The 21,509-nt window shown below is 44.4% G+C and overlaps 1 protein-coding gene, 1 long non-coding RNA gene and 1 pseudogene across 2 annotated transcripts in view; 1 reads left to right on the forward strand and 2 right to left on the reverse strand.

Annotated features, from left to right (window-relative positions):
- Positions 1-719: 719 nt before the first annotated feature.
- LOC117530001 lies at positions 720-3,565 on the reverse strand (annotated as a pseudogene).
- Positions 2,413-20,333, forward strand: LOC117530003. Its single transcript, XR_004566166.1, has 3 exons — positions 2,413-2,424; positions 4,537-4,542; positions 20,183-20,333. It is a non-coding gene; the product is annotated as an uncharacterized LOC117530003 (long non-coding RNA).
- The window catches only part of LOC117530000 (serine/threonine-protein kinase TAO3-like), a 32,892-nt gene continuing 31,686 nt past the window's right edge, over positions 20,304-21,509 (reverse strand). Inside the window, exon 9 of the mRNA XM_034192930.1 lies at positions 20,304-21,257. Within this exon, the coding sequence (XP_034048821.1) occupies positions 21,096-21,257 (162 nt within the window). The 3' untranslated portion in view covers positions 20,304-21,095. The remainder of the gene's footprint in view (positions 21,258-21,509) is intronic.

Below are 21,509 nucleotides of genomic sequence, written 5' to 3' on the forward strand. Positions count from 1 at the left end.
ACTACACAGCGGGAGCAACTAGGGATTAAAGACCTTGCGCAAGAGCCCTTAGTGATTTTCCAATGAGGCTGGGATTTGAACCAAGGATCTTCTGGTCTCAAGCCCAATGCCTTAACTAGTAAACCATCACCTCCCCTAAACTTTTGTTCTTTTAAAGGAGTTTGTACTACCAGTACATAGACCTGGATTCAGTTCCAGGGCAGTCGTAGACTCATAAGTGCCATATGATGGAATCAAGAACCGGCACCATTGTGCCTCAAGGCAGATATAGGGCTGAATTGACCAAAAAATGCATGTTTTGACCTTTAACCCTAATGAAAACAACCTTTGCTGTATTTCAGTGAGGCTCGGGAGCAGATTTTGGGTTTAATTAAGCAGAGACCCTTGGTTTATATTGGTCCAGTGAAAAGATTTTTCTGAAAATTCCTGTGAGTGCTCTCAGTATATTTCACTAAGAATTCAGCAAAACGGTTTACACTTAAGTGATGAAGTAATGTAACTAAGTAGCCATCTTTCAAATTGTATAATGCAATGCAAAAGGAATCATTTGTATGTTAGGAATAATTTGATAGTCAAAATCAAGGGTATGTTATGAGTCAGCATTAGCTGAACATTAGTGAGATAAAAATGAGAATATCTGTACAGCTGCAAATTATATTTTAATAACTGTATATACAGCAAATTAATTTACATCTGCAATATGTTGAATTTCCATAATATATTAGGCATATTAATATACAAAGAAATAAATGTACATTCATGCAACATTTCTATATTACAAACAAGAAAATAAATATTAAATATCATAAATAAATGCTTCTTTGCATAAGTGATGCACCGGCCGCTTTGATCTCTTTAAGTCTTTATCTGCTATCTCAGTAAATGCAGTTGGTGATTTGCTGTCTAAGACCCGCCTCAGGGCGTCCTCACAAGGTGAAGTTCATTTCTGGACTCCTTCGGCACACTTGGCTTCTCACAGTCCTTAGCTCTCGAGACACATTTGACAAGAACTCCTTAAAGCTCTTGAGTAGCACGCAACCGTAGACCTTCTGCTGGAAAATATTCTGAGATGGCGGGTAGCGGCGTCAAGCCCCCTGCTGATTCTGGGACAGGCAGGTTTGGGAAAAGGCTCTGGTAAAGATTGCTTATGAGAGCAGCTAGAGTCCTGCTGCGGTCGCTGACCGTCGTCATCATGTCCAGCAGCGGGCTGGAGGAAGGCTGTAAGTCCGTCTGCTGCTCGTGCACTCGCTTTAAATGTGGGAAGTAACCTTGGAGTTGCGTGTAGATGCTCATTATTCTCTCTGATGACTCCAAACCTGAGATGTTGGGGTCTGGGACACCGCTGACTGGCACCTTGCAGAAGAGTTCTGACATCTCTCCTTGAGATTCTTTCTGGAAAAGGGGATTAAAAGATAATTAGTTACTTGTTGGACCACACAGTCCTTCCAGTATAGCAGGGCTGAAACATGAAGCGATTGCATGGTTTATGGTAAAGCACCCAATTTTACACAGACATTGTTATATATGTATCATATTTTCCACAGTATAATTCGAAACCAGCTAAAATGTCTCTTGAAGAGGAAAAATCTATATGAGTCGCACTTTTTTTCCTGTATTATCAGCCCTTTAATTTGGGATTTTTTTGTGCATTGTTGTAGTGTACTTTTTACAGTTGGCATTTATCCTCTTATTTCTATCACTTATTTTGTTGAGTGATTTCATTCTTTTGAAAGTTCTATGTAAATACTCATTACGACTATATTAATAAGGAATGTGTCAATTTTTGTTATATAATTTGTACAATTTTTCAATTTATTTTCATTTATATAGCGCCAAATCACAACAGAGTTGCCTCAAGGTGCTTCACAGAAGTAAGGTCTAACCTTACTAACCCCCAGAGCAGCAGTGGTAAGGAAAAACTCCCTTTGAGGAAGAAAACCTCAAGCAGACCAGACTCAAAGGGGTGATCCTCTGCTTGGGCCATGCTACAGACATAAATTACAGAACAATTCACAAAACGATTATACAGGGAATGCTGTTGGTGCAGAGGACAGGAGGGTCTCCAGCACAAATACCACACCCATCATGTACCAGCATATAAGTCGCAGAACCTCCCAAAGTAGTAAAAAACAAAACAAAACAACAAAAACAACACTACTTACACTCGAGAAATTATGGTAATTATGATTGTGGTTGAAATGAAGTGAGCGTGTAAGAAAACACAGAGAACAACACTTGTATCTGTTTAACATAGGGAGTGTTATTTTCTATGTTTTCTTACATGCACACTTTATTCCAACTACAATTACATTGATAAAAAAAAGCTTGGCATGATATCTCCTAATTTTTTAAATTATGTCTCAAACAATGTCTGCAAAATTTGCTTTTACCATAAAACGCACAATCGTAGTGATATTTTGCACAGTGTGCAGGTATGACACTTTAAAGGGGTTGTACTGTGCAAAAGTATACGCAATCTAACTTTAACAGCAAAAATCTGGTTGAGATTTCACGTTAAAAATCTTTAAAAACGCAAAATTCTGTCTGTGCATTTAAATACTATCCTTCTGAAATCAACTCAGGCCTGAAATGGCTTGTTTTAGACTTTAGTGACACGTGGAAAACTGTTTCCTCTGACACACACCCACACACTCTGTTACAATGGACAGGGGGCGTGGCCAGCAGCACCTCCTTTCAATTTAAAGCAACAGCTATAGAAACAGGTCACTTCCAGGAAAAGTTTGTTTGTTTTTTAAAAAAAAGTTCTATAACTTCAATTTACAGCTACAAACGATGCGATATCTTTCAGAGGCATGTAGAAACTATTATTAGCTTTGCTGACAAGGTTTATGACCCTTTTGACACAGACAAATAAACAAGTACACTTCTGTAGACTCACGTATATTTTGATGAGGTCGCCAGATTCCTTATGTATGATTCTGGTGAGTTTCAAGGAGAGCTGCAGAGAATTGCCGCACTGCTGGTCGTCTCCCTCTGTCGTAGCTTTCGTTGAAGTGACGGCCATAAGCAGAAGCAGGGAGAATAATGCTGTGGAGAAAGGAAGCGGTCACTTCAAGTTACTACAGCACATCTACAAAGAGATCTTGAAAAAACAAAAGATATAAAACCAGTTGGGACAATAATTCACTGTCAGGTTTGTATTAATATTAATAGCTGTAAATGAAATTTGTTTGAATGATGCTAGAACAAAGTTTTTTTTTAATGTTTAATTTCACAGCATTGAAAAGGAAAAAAGCTACTCCTGCATATTTTATAAAATAAAATAATATTGGCATGCAGCTGTGAATTTTAATAAGGTTTTACTTACTTGTTGCCGTTTCCCTGAACAGTTGAAAATGCATGTTCTTCACATGACCATTCATTCTCCTCTCAGTGTCACAGGCAGATTGCACGCTTCTTGTCATAATCACACTCCTTTAAAACTTTTTAAAGACACAAACCACACATTTGTCACAGGAGGAAATGACGTGCAGTTTGTGAGGCAACCAAATTTCCCAGAATTTCTTCCTGTTTCTTCATATGCACTTTTCTCTCTCTCTCTCTGACTCTCCATCTTTCAGTGTGCATTGTCCCCACATGCCAGCTCCCAGTGCAGGCACGTTTGGGCATGTCTGATCAATACACCTGTGCAGCACAAAGTATATTTAAACACTACTTACAGCTTCTTTTATTTTTTTTTTCTTTTTAGAAATAATAAAAAAGAACAACTTGTTTCATGTTGCTAAATTTGTCCAGTAATATCAACCCACTCATTTTATCAGATGTCAGATATCTTTAACCATAACTGATATTCTCCTTCCTTTTTGACACAGTGCATGAAGACACTTCTTTTTTTCCCCCAGAGGTCAAGAGGTCAACAAAGTAAAAGTAGAGTGCACACAGCAGGTGTTGTATGCTGTGTGCTTCATTCTTTTTATGTGGTTTGCATACATCATACAACTAGATAAGAAAAAAGTGTATTTAAAAAAAACAAAAAACAATTCACTTGAGTCTGTTAGATTTCTCTTTTTCTTGTGGTGTTGATGCACCGGAAACAGACATCACAGGATATTTCTCAATCAGAAAATTTCTTTTTAACGCATATAGAGCAGATCTGTGTCGTCAAAGTGGGCAGTAGTTGAAGATTGTGATAACATGAGAACACTTCATCGTGAAATGCAGTGATGCATCTCTAGGGATTTAGATGGTGTTCAAGGAGGAACCAGCTCTCAACGTGAGGAACTAGAGAGACTTTCCAAGTATTGACAAAGGAAATAGCTGTCACACCACCAGTTATTACTGTTAAACGTCATCGCTTTTGCTGGAGACACGCTATGGGAGTTGGTCTCAAACTGAGGGTCAGGGGTCCACTTACGGGCCGGCAACACGTATTATTACATGGGAAAGAATGTAATTTGCAGTAAAAGTTAAAATAATACGATTCATATCAGAACAATAAACAATATTGCCTTGATGTTAAGGTAGGACTCATAAAGTTTATTTCCACAGAAAACATTTCACTATAAGATGGAAAAGAAAACGGTGATATTTATCCAGAGGCGTTGTCAAGAAATTTTATGTGTGTGTAAAATAGATATCACTAATACTGCGTTAGAACATCCATCCATCAATTTTCTTCCGCTTCATCCGAGGTCGGGTCGCGGGGACAGCAGCACAAGCAAAGCCGCCCAGACCTCCCGATCCACCAACACCTCCCCAGCTCCTCCAGGGGAATCCCGAGGCGTTCCAAGCCATCTGTGAGACGTCAGTCCCCTCCAGTGTGTCCTGTGTCTTCTCCGGGGCCATCTCTCAATGGGACATACCCGGAACACCTCTCCAGCGAGACGTCCAGGGGGCATCCGAAAAAGATGCTGACCCACCTCAGCTGGCTCCTTTCGACATGGAGGAGCAGCGGGTCGACTCCAAGCTCCTCCCGAGTGACCGAGCTCCTCACCCTATCTCTAAGGGAGCGCCCAGCCACCCTGCGGAGGAAACTCATCTCGGTCGCTTGTACTCGCAATCTTGTTCTTTCGGTCATGAGCCAAATCTCATGACCATAGGTGAGGATTGGAACGTAGATCAATTGGTAAATCGAGAGCTTTGCCCCCCTGCTCAGCTCTCTCTTCACCACGACAGTCCAATACAGCGACCGCATCACTGCCAGACACTGCACTGATCTGTCTGTCAATCTCACGCTCCATCCGTCCATCTCTTGTGAACTTGACCCGAGATACTTAAACTCCTCCACTTGAGGCAAGGACACTCCACCGACCTGAAGAAGGTAAGGCACCTTTTTCCGGTCGAGAACCATGGCCCTGGATTTGGAGGTGCTGATCTCTGTCCCAGATGCTTCACACTCGGCTGCAAACCGCTCCAGTGCACGCTGAAGGTCCTGATTTGATGAAGCCAACAGAACCACATCATTTGCAAACAGCAGGGATGAGATTCTGTGGTTCCCAAACTGGACCCTCTCTACACCCTGATTGCGCCTAGAAATTCTGTCAATAAAGGTAATGAACAGAACCGGTGACAAAGGGCAGCCCTGGCGGAGGCCAACGTGCACTGGAAACAGGCTTGACTTACTACTGCAATGTGGACCAAGCTCCTGCTGCGGTTGTACAGGGACCGGATAGCCCTTAGCAAAGGACCCCGTACTACCGGAGCATCCCCCACAGGGTGCCCCGAGGGATACGGTCGAATGCCTTCTCCAGATCCACAAAACACATGTGGACTGTTTGGGAGAACTCCCATGAACCCTCGAGAACCCAATGGAGAGTGTAGAGCTGGTCCAGTGTGCCGCGACCAGGATGAAAACCACACTGCTCCTCCTGAAGCCGAGGTTCGACTATCGGTCGAATTGTCCTCTCCAGTACTCTGGAATAGACCTTACCGGGAAGGCTGAGGAGTGTGGTCCCCCTGTAGTTGGAACACACCCTCTGGTCCCCCTTCTTAAACAGAGGCATCACCACCCCGGTCTGCCAATCCAGAGCCACTGTCCCTGACCGCCCACCACGCAATGTTGCAGAGACATGTCAACCAAGGCAGTCCCACAACATCCAGAGACTTAAGTTACTCTGAACGGATTTTATCCACCTCAGGAGCCTTGCCATCGAGGAGCTTTCTGACCACCTCGGTGACTTCGGCCTGGGTAATGGATGAGTCCGCCTCCGAGACCCCCGTCTCTGCTTCCTCTTCTGAAGACATGACGATGGGATTGAGGAGATCCTTGAAGTATTCCTTCCACCGTCCAACAACATCCCCAGTCAGGGTCAACAGTTCCCCACCCGCACCATAGACAGTATTGGTGGGGAGCTGCTTCCGCCTCCGGAGGTGTCGGACGGTTTGCCAGAATTTCTTCGAGGCTGACCAATGGTCCTCCTCCATGGCCTCCCTGAACTCCTCCCAGACCCGAGTTTTTGCCTCTGCGACCGCACAGGCTGCAGCACGCTTGCCCTGTCCTGCTGGTACCTGTCAGCTGCCTCCAGAGTCCCACCTGCCAACAAGGACAAGTAGGACTCCTTCTTCAGCTTGACGGTATTCCTTACTTCCAGTGTCCACCACCGGGTTCGGGGATTGCCGCCACGACAGGCACCACAGACCCTGCGACCACAGCTACAAGCGGCCGCATCGACAATGGAGGTGGAGAACATGATCCACTCGAACTCCCTGTCTCCAACCTCCCCCCGGGATTTGGGAGAAGCTCTCCCGGAGGTGAAGACCTTGCTGACAGAGGGTTTCGCCAGTCTTTCCCAGCAGACACACACTATATGTTTGGGCCTGCCAGGTCTGACCGGCTTCATCCCTTCCCAGCAGATCCAACTCACCACCAGGTGGTGATCGGTTGACAGCTCAGCCCCTCTCTTCACCTGAGTGTCCGAGACACGTAACCGAAGGTCAGATGATACAACTACAAGTCGATCATCGACCTCCGGCTCAGAGTGTCCTGGTGCCACGTGCACTTATGGACACCCTTGTGCAAGTACAAGTGATCATGATGGACAAACTGTGGGTAGCACAGAAGTCCAACAACTGAACACTCGGATTCAGATCGGGGAGGCCGTGCTTCCCGATCACCCCCCCCCCCCCCCCGCCCCAGGTCTCACTGTTGCCACCCACGTGGGCGTTGAAGTCCCCCAGGAGAATATTGGAGTCCCCAGTTGGAGCACTATCTAGTACTCCTCCCGGGGACTCCAAGAAGGTCGGGGACTCTGCACTGCCGCTCGGCCCGTAGACCGAGACAACAGTGTCCCCAACCCAAAGGTGTAGGGATGCGACCCTCTCATTCACCGGGGTGAACTCCAACACATGGCGACTGAGCTGGGGAGCAATAAGCAATGCTACCCCAGCCTGCCCCCTCTCTCCGTGGGCAACGCCAGAAAAGTGGATCGCCCAGCTCCTCTCCAGGAGTTGGGTATCAGAGCCCAAGCTGTGCATGGAGTTGAGCCCGTCTATCTATCTAGTTGGTACCTCTCAACCTCCCTCACAAGTTCAAGCTCCTTCCCCCACAGCGAGGTGACATTCCACGTCCCAACAGCCAGAGGCTGTGAGCGCGGACCGGGCCGCTGGGCCACCCACCCTTGACCGCCACACAGTCCTCTCTGCACCCGACCCCCATGGCCCCCTCTGCAGGTGGTGAACCCACAGGAGGGTGGGCCCACATCGCTCTTTTGGGCTGGGCCCGGTCAAGCCCCGTAGGCTAAGGCCCGACTACCAGGCGCTCGCGCGCGAGCCCCAACCACAAGCCTGGCTGCAGGGTGGGGCCCCGGCTCCACCGTACCAGGCGATGTCTCAGTCCTTGATTTCATACTGTTCATGGGAGCTTCTGAATTGCGTTAGAACACTGAAGCTTTTTAATAAGCACCTGGTTTTGTTCACTGAAAGATGTGCGGACGGGTCCGCGCATCGGGACGCAGCCGGCGCGGTGCGGCGGCACAGGAAAAACACCTCCATGTTGATAACCATTTGTAAAATCCAGGCGGCTTTTGATGGCTTTCAGTGGAGTGAGTATATGAGAAATTGTTTAACAGCTGGACATTGTTATATGGCTGGGGGGGGCCTGGCTGCCGGTTTGTTTGTCTGTTTGTTTTCCTCCCAGGTGGCGTGCATTTGGGACTGAGTGGCTGTGTTGCTGAGGCTGTCAGGACCTCACCCTGATCACCTGCGACTCGTCAGGACTCACAGCTGAGGTGCATCTGGATGGATTGGAGCATGTTGGCATTTAAGACTGGAGTGCACAGTGTGTATTTGCCAGAGACTCGACCTTGTGACCAGACGGGTGAGATCGTCGTCTTGGGAGCCATCTCATCAGCAGCGGACGCTGAGAATGTCCAGGTTTGATGCACGGTCTGTGAAAGAGGAGGGGGTGAGGTCTCACGCTCGTCAGCACACTTCCTGAGGTACGTTGGATTTTGTGACTAACAGTTATACAGTCAGTAAATGTGGTGTCCCTCACACCTTATTGTATTGAGCTGTATGTTAGTCATGTATCAGCTTCCACTGCGGTGGATTTTTGTGAACGGGATGTTCCATGCCTGCAGGTTGGGAAGCTGATCAGTAATCAAGCCAGGAAGTGTTTGCTGTTTGTACACCTTTAAGTGTTCTGTGTGTAGAGTGTGGACTCACATAATGGTTCCTTCTTTCACAGACTCGGTTGTTGCGGCCACCTGGGGGGTGTCGGCGGGGTCCTTGGGTCCGAAACAGCTTCTGGCTCCGGACCGTTAGCGCTGCTGGGAGCGCACCACGCCAGGCCGCACCTTTGTTATTACATTTTCACTGTTATGTATTAAATTCAGTTAGCCTTTGTACCGTGCTCTGCTTATTTCATACTGGGTCCTTCAACGCTGGTCGGTTCTCCGAGCTGCGTCCGACACATAACTCATATCTCTGGCCAAACATCACGGACCCAGCGTTAGCAGAGACGGTAACGCGCCGGGAAGGCGGCAGCAGACGTTCAGTGGTTATCCGGATCAGTTGCGGGGCTCTCCGCCCGGAAGGTGCGTGTTTGAGACCCATTACTGGATACTAATTTGTGCTCTCTTGCAGCCGTGTTCCTGTGTTGTGCCTCATCCGTGGATCGTGGTGGAGTGTGACTGGCGACGGCTTCGCGCCACACTCCGACCGGATGGGAGGTGTCAACGGGAGCTGCAAGAGTGCGTTTGTAATGGGTTCACGCGCACGGCGGAGCTCTGTTAGCACGGGTCGCTGGGCTTCCTGTGTTACAGTCATAGCCCCGTTTCCCGGAGAAAGGTAACTACTGCGTCTGTTGTATCAGCTCCGGCGTTATTTAGTTGAGCACATTTTGGTTGTGTGTTGCACTCAGCTGCGCACACAAAAGCAGCTCGTTTGTTTTTTTCTGTCGCCCAAGGGGTTTTTTTCATTTTTAGCACTCTGGTTCCCCCTTGTGGTGACTGAATCACGGTACCGTCAAGCTCTGGAGTAGGAACAGGTGTGTTCCATTGGTTGAGCTTGACGGTATAACTCACTGATTTGTTTTGTGTTAGTTCATTTTGTGTGGGTGTTTTTTTGAGTGGTTTTTGTGTGGGCTTTTCTTTTTTGTTGTCCACTATTTGTCTGGGGGTGTGACCCTGTAGCCTTTGCTAACCAAGAACAAAAACAAAAACAAAAAAAAAAAACGGGGACCCAAACAACTGTGTGTTGGTCTGTTTTTTTTTTTCTTTTGTTTCTTTTGTTCACATCCCCAGGGTTAGATGGAGCGGTCCCCTGGGGGGTGATGGGGTGGTATTTGGGTTGTTTTTTTCTCTTTGTTTTTTGTTGTGCCCTCTCTTCTCCTCTGACTCCAGCCGGGTGTGCCGTAGTGTCGGCATTGCTGGAGGGGTGCGGTTAGGTTGTGCTGGGCGTTTCCCAGGTGGCCTCTGCACCCGGGAGGGGGGGGGGGGGGGTTTTGGGGTTTTTTTTTGTTTTCCCTCCCCCAGTTTCCCGCCCCCTCAGGGTTTGACTGTGGTGTCCTCTGGGGGGAAAAGGCGTTGGGTCCATCTAGCCGTGGACGGCCGGGGCTGGGTCCATTGGTCGTGAGGGGAGGCGTCTCCTGGGGTTGACGAGTGGTCCTCTGGGGGGCGCTGGTAGTCCCCGTGGGTGACGGTGGATCCCAGAGGGACCTCGGCCGTGGTTATTACTCCTGGAGCTGGCGGGTGGCCCTCTGGGGGGTGTTGGTCCCTGCGTGTCGTTTGGGGGGGAGGAGGGGGGGTATTTTGGCATTTTTGTTTGTGAGTTTACATGTGGGTTGTTTTTCTTTTCTCCCCTTCCCTGGGGTTTGATGGGACGGTCCCCTGGGGCGGGGGGGGGGTGTTTTGGTTGTTTTGTGTTATGACTAATCACACATGTTTGGTTAAAGGCTGACCGCACAGGTGTAGGAACTCCTGGCCACACCTGTGCTGAGACTGTCAAACAAAGGCAAAGATGCAGCCAGTTCAACCAGTCTGTTGGAGGACGAACGCAGACGCGGTTTCCAGCCATGGTCCCTGGAGGGGGGTGTTTCTCCTGGGCCAGGTGTGTGTGGTCGCCGGGAGGCTTCCCGTGAGGGTGGGGTACTGTTATATGGCTGGGGGGGGCCTGGCTGCCGGTTTGTTTGTCTGTTTGTTTTCCTCCCAGGTGGCGTGCATTTGGGACTGAGTGGCTGTGTTGCTGAGGCTGTCAGGACCTCACCCTGATCACCTGCGACTCGTCAGGACTCACAGCTGAGGTGCATCTGGATGGATTGGAGCATGTTGGCATTTAAGACTGGAGTGCACAGTGTGTATTTGCCAGAGACTCGACCTTGTGGCCAGACGGGTGAGATCGTCGTCTTGGGAGCCATCTCATCAGCAGCGGACGCTGAGAATGTCCAGGTTTGATGCACGGTCTGTGAAAGAGGAGGGGGTGAGGTCTCACGCTCGTCAGCACACTTCCTGAGGTACGTTGGATTTTGTGACTAACAGTTATACAGTCAGTAAATGTGGTGTCCCTCACACCTTATTGTATTGAGCTGTATGTTAGTCATGTATCAGCTTCCACTGCGGTGGAGTTTTGTGAACGGGATGTTCCATGCCTGCAGGTTGGGAAGCTGATCAGTAATCAAGCCAGGAAGTGTTTGCTGTTTGTACACCTTTAAGTGTTCTGTGTGTAGAGTGTGGACTCACATAATGGTTCCTTCTTTCACAGACTCGGTTGTTGCGGCCACCTGGGGGGTGTCGGCGGGGTCCTTGGGTCCGAAACAGCTTCTGGCTCCGGACCGTTAGCGCTGCTGGGAGCGCACCACGCCAGGCCGCACCTTTGTTATTACATTTTCACTTATGTATTATGTTATGTATTAAATTCAGTTAGCCTTTGTACCGTGCTCTGCTTATTTCATACTGGGTCCTTCAAACGCTGGTCGGTTCTCCGAGCTGCGTCCGACACATAACAGACATGTTCCAACTTGTCATTAAGGCTTTCAACAGAGGTGTTTTTCCTGTGGCGGAGCGTCGCAGCGGATGCGAGCCGACGCTGCAATCCATCCACACGTCTTTCATTAAAAAAATCTCCTTTAACAGTGGAATATCCGGATAAAATGCTGAAACCGACTTCTTCTGAAACTTCTCTGTTCTCTCACGATGTCCTGGATCAATAGAGCCTGAAATGTGGAGGTTTTCAGCTTGAAACAGGCTGACGACGGCGCCTGGGACCGCTGCACGACGTCTTGCACCGTGGGAAGTCCTTAAAGCGACAGTATCACCTCAAAATCTCTCATCAGCCGTTAAAATTTTCACCGAAAACCAGCTTAATTTTTCGAACAGTGTCCACTTCGATGTGTCTCACAGGTTTAGAAAAAATTTTGATCAAACAAAGCGCCAGTCTCTCAGCAACTTCTCATACAAAGGAATTCCGACGAGGGGCTGGACGACTCCTCCCACAAGGAGTGCTCACAGGCAGATGTCGTCACCGACAGGCATGGAAAAACTCACGCATGCGCACGAGGGTTCAAGCATGTCTGACGTAAAAACATATGAATGAAATCCGTATAGTTTTTGAAAAAAAATAAAAAGGACCTATACTTTATTGACAGCCCTCGTATGTTAGGCTGCTAAATCTGCATTTTATGGTTTCTTCTGTTACATGGGTGTGAAATATTCATGTGGAGGAAAATATGATAAATATTTAATATGCTTATAGAAGTCAAATATCGATGTGAAAAACATTTATGTGTCGTCTTGCATGACACGTAAGTTATGAGTGCCCCAGAAATGCTGACGTCAGCACTGAATGGAAAAATTTGTTATTGCATGTCCCATTTAAACAAGTGAATAACAATCTGAATTAAAACCAAATCAGTGTTCCTGAGGACTAAAAGTGATACTGATGAGTTAATGAACAGCAGGTGTGGCTTTACTTGTATCAAATTTTATTTTTGATTATTTTAAGACACTGTCAGTTGTTAAAAAAGCAGAAATTGTTGAAGTCAAATGTTTTGATAAATGTAGAGGGAGAACAGTAACAGTCCAATGTGACTATGTGGTTTTATGAAATAGTAATAACACTGTATTCTGATCCATGTGACAGACTGTGTATTATATAGTTCTGTCATCTTGCCAATATGGGAAAATATGTTTTTTGGATATAAGTGCCACCACTGTTGTGTCTTCCGTGAGCTTGACGATGATGTTAGCAGGGTGGGCGGGGACATAGTCATATGTGTACATAGCATATAGGAAGGGGCTCAGGACACAGCCCTGAGGAGAGCCAGTGCTGAGCATCAGGGTGGAGGATCTGTGGGGTCAAACTCTCACTGTTTGTAGACAGCCCATCAGAAACTTTTTAATCCAGTCAGAAATTAGGGGTGAGAAGTTCAGGTCAGGTTTTTCCAGGTGGCACAGGGCATTGCGGAGAGCAGTGGTGATGGCGTGTTCTGTTGGCCTATTTGCCCTAAAACAGGTGCTGATTGAAATTAGGAGTTGGTCAGGAGTGATTTTGACAATTGCTATGCTTTATAAAAAAATGACAACAAGCATGCAATAACCGGGCAGATTGTTATTACACTGCAAGACCCATATCATTACAAAGTGATTTTTGGATTAGTTGTGCACTCTTGATTTTGTCTTTAAATAGTTCCCAGGAAACCTATTCCCTTCTGCAATTCATCACTGCAAGTTAAAACTGTGATTCTTTAAATTTATTCAAATTGATTGATTGATTGATCAATTTTAATTTCATGTGAAGATGGGTTGAATTGTTGACTTTTCATTCAAATACAGCAAAGGGGCGATTCATTGGGGTCGACGTTAAGAGTGGTTATTTCCGGTCTCTTTTTGAAAACTTTTCAGTAGAATCAAATGGAAACATGAGATTCATGAGTAACAGCCTGCGATCAGCCCTGTCGCCTCAGCGGTTAGTCAGATCTAGGCAGTAAGTGACTTTAGTTGTTTGTGGTTGATAATATGATAACACATCAGTTTCTAGGAAATTACATACAAAGTTATATATAGCGTATGACTGAAGGTTCCTGGTATATGGGATAACATTCACTTAATTTTGGTATGTGTTTGTTTTCTAACCCTGGTTATTTGTTACCTTCCACTGCCTGAGTTTATTTGAGTGTTACACTAACTCTTCTTGTGCTTATTGGACTCCTGTTTGTTGGACTGGATGTTTCCTCTAGTAAGTCACCTTTGTTTTCCCTTTATATCCTGTGTGGTTACTGTTTGCATTTATTGGGTTCACTCAGAAACTGATCACACAACAGATTTGTATCCAACTTGGCAGGTACATTGGGCCTTTATTTGAGAAGAAGTGATGTAATTTATAAATTAGTCAATAGTGAAGGTTTAGAGATCAAGGTCAAATTTCTGGTCCCATGATAATTTTAGGGAAATGAGTTCAGACATTTTGTTGTTAGTGAACTTCACTCACGTCACTCATATTCAAGCACTTATCCGGGATCGGGTCGTGGGGCAACAGCTCTAGTAGAGACCCCAAACTTGTCTTCCCCGGGGTCTTCTCCCAACTGGACGAGCCTGGAACACCTCCCTAGGGAGGCACCCAGGGGGCATCCTTACCAGATGCCTGAACCAACCCAGCTGGCTCCTCTCAATGCGAAGGAACAGTGGCTCTACTCCGAGCTCCCCACGGATGATCGAACTTCTCACCCTAGCTCTAAGGGAGACTTCAGTCACCCTCCTGAGGAAACCCATTCCCGGTTCTTGTACCCGCAATCTAGTTCTTTCAGTCATGACCCAACCCTCATGACCATAGGCAAGAGTAGGAACGAAGATTGACCAGTAGATCGAGAGCTTCTCCTTTTGGCTCAGCTCCCTTTTCATCAGAACATTCCAGTAAAGCAAATGCAACAGGGAACTGCAGTCTTGTTTGAACCCCTACGAGATATCGCAGGATTTGACCACTTCCGCGAACAGACTGCACAAACATAGCATCACTTCTAACGGAAAGATGGTGTTCTGTTTTGTTTTCAGCTGCAATCACCGAGGCAGTCGCGAAAAGTGCAGGTTTTTTCAGTTCCCAGTGGAGAAGGGAAGACCACACAAAATGGGAGAGGTTGTGTCGGTAAGTTTTAGCCTACACCCCTTGACAGAGTAGCTGCGGTCTCTCGCCTGCACGACCACCTCAACATGTTTGAGCTCTGGGGCACAAACAAACCACAACACATGTACACTTTCCACTGCATCATCTCATTTTCTTTGCATTTTCACTTTATTTGCTGTGTAATTTGCCCAAAAACTCAGAGAAAGTGCCATGTTTCTGATGGGGGCAGATGAGGGCTGTCCCCAGAACTTGCATTATGCTCTTTTATTTTACGCCTTTAGCAGCCACCCTCAAATTAGACTATGGTTCCCTATACCATCCCTGCTGTGCCGATTCTCTGGCCAATCTCATGCTCCATTGTCCCCTCACTCATGAACCAGACCCCGAGGTACTTGAACTCCTTCACTTGGAGCAAGACCTCCTTCCCTACCCGGAGTAGGCAGTCTATTGGTTTCCTGCTGAGAACCATGGCCTCAGATTTAGAGGTGGTAATCCTGATCCCAGCCACTTCACACTCGGCTGCATGAGTGTTGGAGGTCACAGGCTGATTATGCTAATAGGACCACATCATCTGCAAAAGGCAGTAATGAGATCCTGAGCCCACCAAACTGAAGACCTTCCTCCCCTCGACTACACCTTGATATCCTGTTAGTGAACTTGACTTCTTAAAAGCTCATATAACATTTTCTCTGAATACCCAATATTTTGAAATGAGGGTGTGGCATCACTGTGCTCTTTAAGCACTTTTGACCTAGTTTCATTTCATACATTGACTTTGCACTATAGTAGATCCCAATGAAAAAGTTAGGGACTATTCATCTTGGATGGAAGTATGCACTCTCTGGGTGCCACCAACTACAAAGTAAGTCCCTTCGGCTGCTCCCTTGTTTTCATTTGGGATCACTACAGCAGATCTAAGGTGGATCTGTATGTTGATTTGGCACACGTTTTACGCTAGATGCCCTTCCTGATGCAACTCCACATTACATGGAGACATGTGACACAGGTGGGATTTGAACCAGGAACCTTCTGCACTGTAGCCAAGCACACTAACCACCTGGGTGCCACCAACTAGTCTCTACAAAATGCATTAATTCAATCTACTTTCATGATACATTTTTTTCTATAATTGTGCCCCCATGCAGTTTCTGTGCACCACTTTAGGGGGGCTCCCTCAGACTGGGAACAAGTGAGAGCTCAGGTCACATAAGACTGTTTTACTCTCAGTATTTGCACTGTGGAGCTGAAAGTTCTCACTTGGCAATCACATTTTTGTTTTGATCACTTTCACTAGATGCCGTATTGCTATAAAACCACTGACTGCTTGAGAAAAGTCAGGGGAAACTCACTGTACCACAACCCTGTCAGCATTACTTCAGGTAAAACCTAACCACCCCTCCGCCATCCTCGGGGCTTTCCAGGTGGCCCAGGGGATAAAAGAGGAGTTGTGGTGAGCAGGTGGCACTGCAGATGTCAACATTTCAAGGAAACTGAAGTCTGATTCCTGCCAACATATACAAGGCAGGAAAAAAGCCCCAATCAGCAGACACATAGAGTCTGGCTACCCTGAGGTGTCACACTTTACAACAAGGGCACATTAATTAACATTAGTTAATTAATTGTGTTTAATAATTGTGTATTAATAGTGTTCATGTTAACCAAGATATTTATACATTAATTCATTCATTTTCTACACCTACTTATTCCATTTAAGGGTCACAGGGGAGCTGGAGCCTGTTCCAGCAGTCTTTTGGCAAGAGACGAGGTACACCCTAGACAGGATGCCAGTGTATCGCAAACACATTCATCCTCTCACTCAAACCTATGGTCAGTTCAAAGTCACCAGTTCACCCAAACTGCATGTCTTTGGAAGGTGGCCTTGTTTACACTGCCAGTTCAAATTGGATTTATTATTATTAGTCTCCATGGTGCTCCCAGTGCATAGTGAATGCCTTGCATGGCAGCAGCCTGACATCAGTGTGGGTGAATGTGAAGCATCATTGTAAAGCGCTTTGAGCTTCTGACTCAGATTGAAAAGCGCTATATAAAATAATCTTGTTTATTTATTGCAAATCTGATTAAAATCAGAGCTCACCGACTGACTGTACACATTTTACATAGCAAGTGACCAGGTCCGATCTGTGTGTCCACACTTATCCATACTGATTGCTACAGTAACAGGCTACGTGCAGGAAAAACATGGATGACAGCAAACTGTGCCTGTTTTTGTCCAAAATGGTAATGTGGAGCCAAGATTGCTAACAGCCACTTTGTTTCCTCGTCCGTCCACGGTTTATTATTTTCCTTCATGCTCTGTTGTTTTTGACCATTTTCTTCAACTTTTTTCCACTTATTCCAACTCCACAGATAAGGCACCTTGAATCAACTTCTGTCTCTCTGGAAAACATATGTTATTGTTGTTCGTGTGGTGCTGTCAGTGATATAGAGGTACTTTGAAATCCTATCTGAGCGACTACCACATTCATATTGAAATGGATTAGCAAAAATGCCACATCTGTATGTGGTTTGAATCCACTTTGGAAAAATTAAATCGCTTGTGCTTTTTCACTGTCCAGACTTGCCAAAAAAAAATAAATAAATAAATCAAGTTAGATACAATCTGGATATGTTAAAAATCTAACTTTGGGTGGGAATGTAAACAAGGCCTTTGAGGAAGCCGGAACACTCAGTGGAAACTCACGCAAATACAGGGAGAACATGCAAAATCCACACAGAAAAGACCAGGATGGAAGCAAAACTGGAACCTTTGCAGTGTGCTGCACCACTGATAACTAACCACTAAACCAGTGTGCTGCCGTGCATTGCTAACATGACCACTCTTAACCAAACCAAATGATTATTATGCATTAACTTACATGTGCACCATTAATAACACATATCTAAACACAATTAACTCTTCATTCACTGTTCAACCCTCAAGCGACCAAGCTTGCAACTAACATGACCGAGTGGGGTTATTTATGACCCCGCTGACTTTATAATGGAACGCTTCTATGTAAATGATTGATTTAGGGTTCTTCATATTTATTTCAGTCTCTAATATATTTGTCCATCATCCTTTTCATCTTCACTCTGGGCACCAAGAATCAGTCTCAATGCTTGTGCAGCTGTAAATCTTGCTATTTTAGGTCTGTTGATTCCTTGCAAAACAGTAGAATATAATGATTCGAGTTGGCAAATTAAATACCATCTGAAGCTATAATGTCGAAAAGTGACCCCGCGCAAGTTAAGGATTATATTTGCCACATGGCTTGGCCGATCCTTGCAAAATTTTATGAACAAATGCAGGACAAATGGATTGACAAATTCATGGTAGGAAACTTTTTTACAATTAAAATTAGAAAAATGGTGCACAAAAATGTATGCGGGGGGTCATAAATAACCCCACTCGGTCGCTTGAGGGTTAATGTATTACTTAACAAAATTACCAGTAATAAATGATTACTAAACACCTTAATTAATGCTTAATTACCTGGTTATTAATGCTTATTGCTGCATTCAATAATGTCTATGAAAGCACCCTTAGTGTAAAGTGTTACCTTCACTGCTTTGACCTGTATTTATCTGTGCAACAAACAGTAAATGAATGTAGGCCAAACAAAAGACATCGAGTGAGACATGCCACATAACAAGAAAACTCAACCACAAACAACAAGAAATGCACTGTCATTAGATGCAGGATGTGGACTCATAGTTTCAACAGAATGATTTTTATTTTGTCTTTGAACTGCACAGGAAATGGTGAATACGCTCGTTTAGGAAAGTCCCCTTTATTCTAACTAAATACATCGCTCTAGTCACTTAAACTCACACAAATTAAGCTCATAGCTGTTCTGAAGCTCTCAGACCAACCTCATTCACGGCACGCTGAAACCCCCCCGCCACGTGCAGCGCGTCTCCCGTGCCATTTGTCCAAAAAGACTTCAGTTATTTGTGACCACACAAAAGGTCTTTACTGCATACAAGAAACTGTTTTTTTTTTTTTTCTTTCAGTAAATTCCAGAAATTTTGTGAAAATGTAAACAGCTGAAAAATCTAAAGGAGTCATTCAGCTTCAAAACACTCTGGTCAAAGACAAATTCATAACGTAGATTTCCACAAATGTAAAATCAGTCCTATTGCCATTAGAAAACGTTATAATCAACATCTACTCTGTTTGGAATCATTTTATAAATGAGGGGACATCTTCCTTTCAGCACTGTGTGTAATATGATTGAACGTTACTTGTTGTGGCTCTGAATTTTAAAAATAGTACAGGGTTCCATTCAAGACCACCACATTAAAAGTTTCAAAATCACCTGTGATAACATATACCTCTTTCTCTCACTCTCTCTCTCTCTCTTTTAAAGAATGCATGGGGTACTCCAAATATGTCATAAATATTTGAAAAAATTATAGCGTTTTGAGGGGTGTGGAGATGCTTCAGGTTTACATTATTTAAAAATTGTTATTCTCTTCAAGACAAAAAACTACAAGGCTAAAGGTGGTATTAGAAATTAAGCACCAAACAATTGTCTTTCCATTCAGTACAAATGGAAACATTGTGCAACCTGTTCAATGACCATAATGAACATGGTAAATAAAATGTAAATCTGATCATTACACACTAATTATTCAATCTGGACCCACACGTTGTTACACTCACTGTTGTCAAACCGATGATCTGTAAAATATCATCGCACTGATACCGCAGGAAATCTGTGGTTCCAATTATCAGCACTGATACAATCTGATAGTCTAATAAATTGATTTAACAATATAACAAGTTATTTTATGACCACGTCTATATTAAAAATAAATAAATAACCCAAAGCAAATATTAAGCTCTGTTATCATTGTCTCTGTGTATTCTAGCTATAGTCTCATGTACAAATATTCATATCAAAAGTTATACAGCACAATTCTCACCATTTTCCTTTACAAGAACTTTGATTAGTGAACATTAAATGATTCACAAGTTTAGATGGGAAAAAAAGTGGTGCCAGCGTCACTAAATAAAATACATATATCAAACACATAACTAAAATCTAATTCAGGCACAACTTAAATAAAGGCATTTGTGAACTTATCAAATATGGCGCTTATGTTCAGAACATAGAGGCAGATAGATGATTCTAGAGGGCTGACTCTTCATGTGATCGTGTGTCACCAAGGAAGCAGTGCCACCGTCACTGAGTGTGTCGCCTTGCAGCGAGTCAGCGCAACGAGCGCAACATTCTGCAGTGTTGAAGTTGATTCAACTGGTTTGTTTATTTGTCTGTTATTGTGCTACTTCATTTATCCTGCTCTATGGTCTCTGCAAATAGAATTTGTATTGTTGTGAATCTTTTACATTTTGCTGAGATATTCAATATCCATTTCTTTATTCATTTTTAAGACCATGTTTTACATGCATGGGCAGATATTTAAGTATTACATTGTTGTGACTCAGTGAATGCTGTTAAGCTTGTCTGCATATAGAGCTCAAAGCTCTTAAAGGACATTCTGTCCCGAAATTGTCAATTCAAGGTAAGAAAATATTTTTTTTATTAAATGCACTTGTAAGTACAATTAATTTATTTATTTCCATGATGCCTCTAAGTAAAATTTCTATACTGCTTCATTTTCCAGTGATGGGCTTGCATTGATTTATATTGTTCATGCATAAAAGGGGAGCCGTCTTCCATCACCGAATGGACCACACTTGTCATACCTATGCAGTATTGGGAGTTTGCCCTTTTGTTGTTCTGTCTGTCTCTATGGTCCAGAATCAATAGGCTAACAGAAAAAAAAAGCTATGACCACTTTTATTTACAAACAGCTAAAAAAAAAAAAAGACAGATTCATGCTTCACTTCACAACCTGAATTTGTCCTTAAAGTGCATGCAATAATAAGCAGTTTTACCAAGTGGGAGCTGGAGTTGTGAGAAGTGGATTGATGCCAATTGATCCAACATATGAAATAAATGTAACTGATTCCTAGTAAGTGAGGGACCACAGTATATACTGTATGCATAAGCACAATATGGATGTATGAAAGAAAAAAAATAATAATAATCTGACTTTTTTTTTCTTTTCTTTTTTTTTTTTTTTGGTGACCCCGTACAATAATATTCACATTCTGAGCATAAAACAAAATAAAAAAAAAGACAAAGCAGCTTAACACCACGGGGGGAATCCGCAGCTCACTTTCCACAATATCCCTCCATGTACCTCACACATTTAGTGTCATACGAACATGATGGGTTTCTATTTAAACATATCAAAGTGCCCATTTTACTAAAATTTCCTGATTTATTCATTTCATACCAAAATGGAGAGGCCATGGCATGGAGGAGTCTATTTAGCACACGTTTGGAGTTACACTGACTTGATTTTATTGATATATTGTAGTATATTTGTTTTATTTCCCCATTTCAGCTTTCACAAAAGGAGTTCTCATTGCAAGTAACACCTTGATTGAAAGTTGTGAGATCTGAGTGAAGAAAGCAATAGTTATCCAGCTGAGTCACCGTGGGTGTGACAACGGTCAAGTGGATGTGAGAGGGCATTGGATAGGTTGTCCACTAAAGATAAATCCACTTTCATCTGTTGTCTTCTTTGGGGAAGTCCAGAGATCCCAAGCTTCCAAAGCCAAGGCTTCTACTTTCTATGTCAAAACTATTCAGTTCTCTGTCCTGGCGTTCCAGCACGTGCTTTATTCTTTCAGTGCGTTCCTTTTGAAGTGAGGCCAGTTCCTCTTCAATCTGTTAATAAGGATAATGGCAGTTATCAATGAAAATCACCACTAGGCAACAGTACCCATAGGTATGACGATAATATGATTCACCAATTGTGTGTCGCCCCCCCCGCCTGCTCTCCCAACAAGTGGTGTGCCAGGTGGTGGGGGCGGAGCACACTTGCATAAAATGCTGACATGTATGTACAGATCTGATCACATGGGGGCCAGACAGCAAGGTCTACGTCTCAGCTGAGGAACACCTACCGTGTTTTGAAGG

Source organism: Thalassophryne amazonica, chromosome 17 (assembly GCF_902500255.1).
Source record: "Thalassophryne amazonica chromosome 17, fThaAma1.1, whole genome shotgun sequence".
NCBI classification, from domain to species: Eukaryota; Metazoa; Chordata; class Actinopteri; order Batrachoidiformes; family Batrachoididae; genus Thalassophryne; species Thalassophryne amazonica.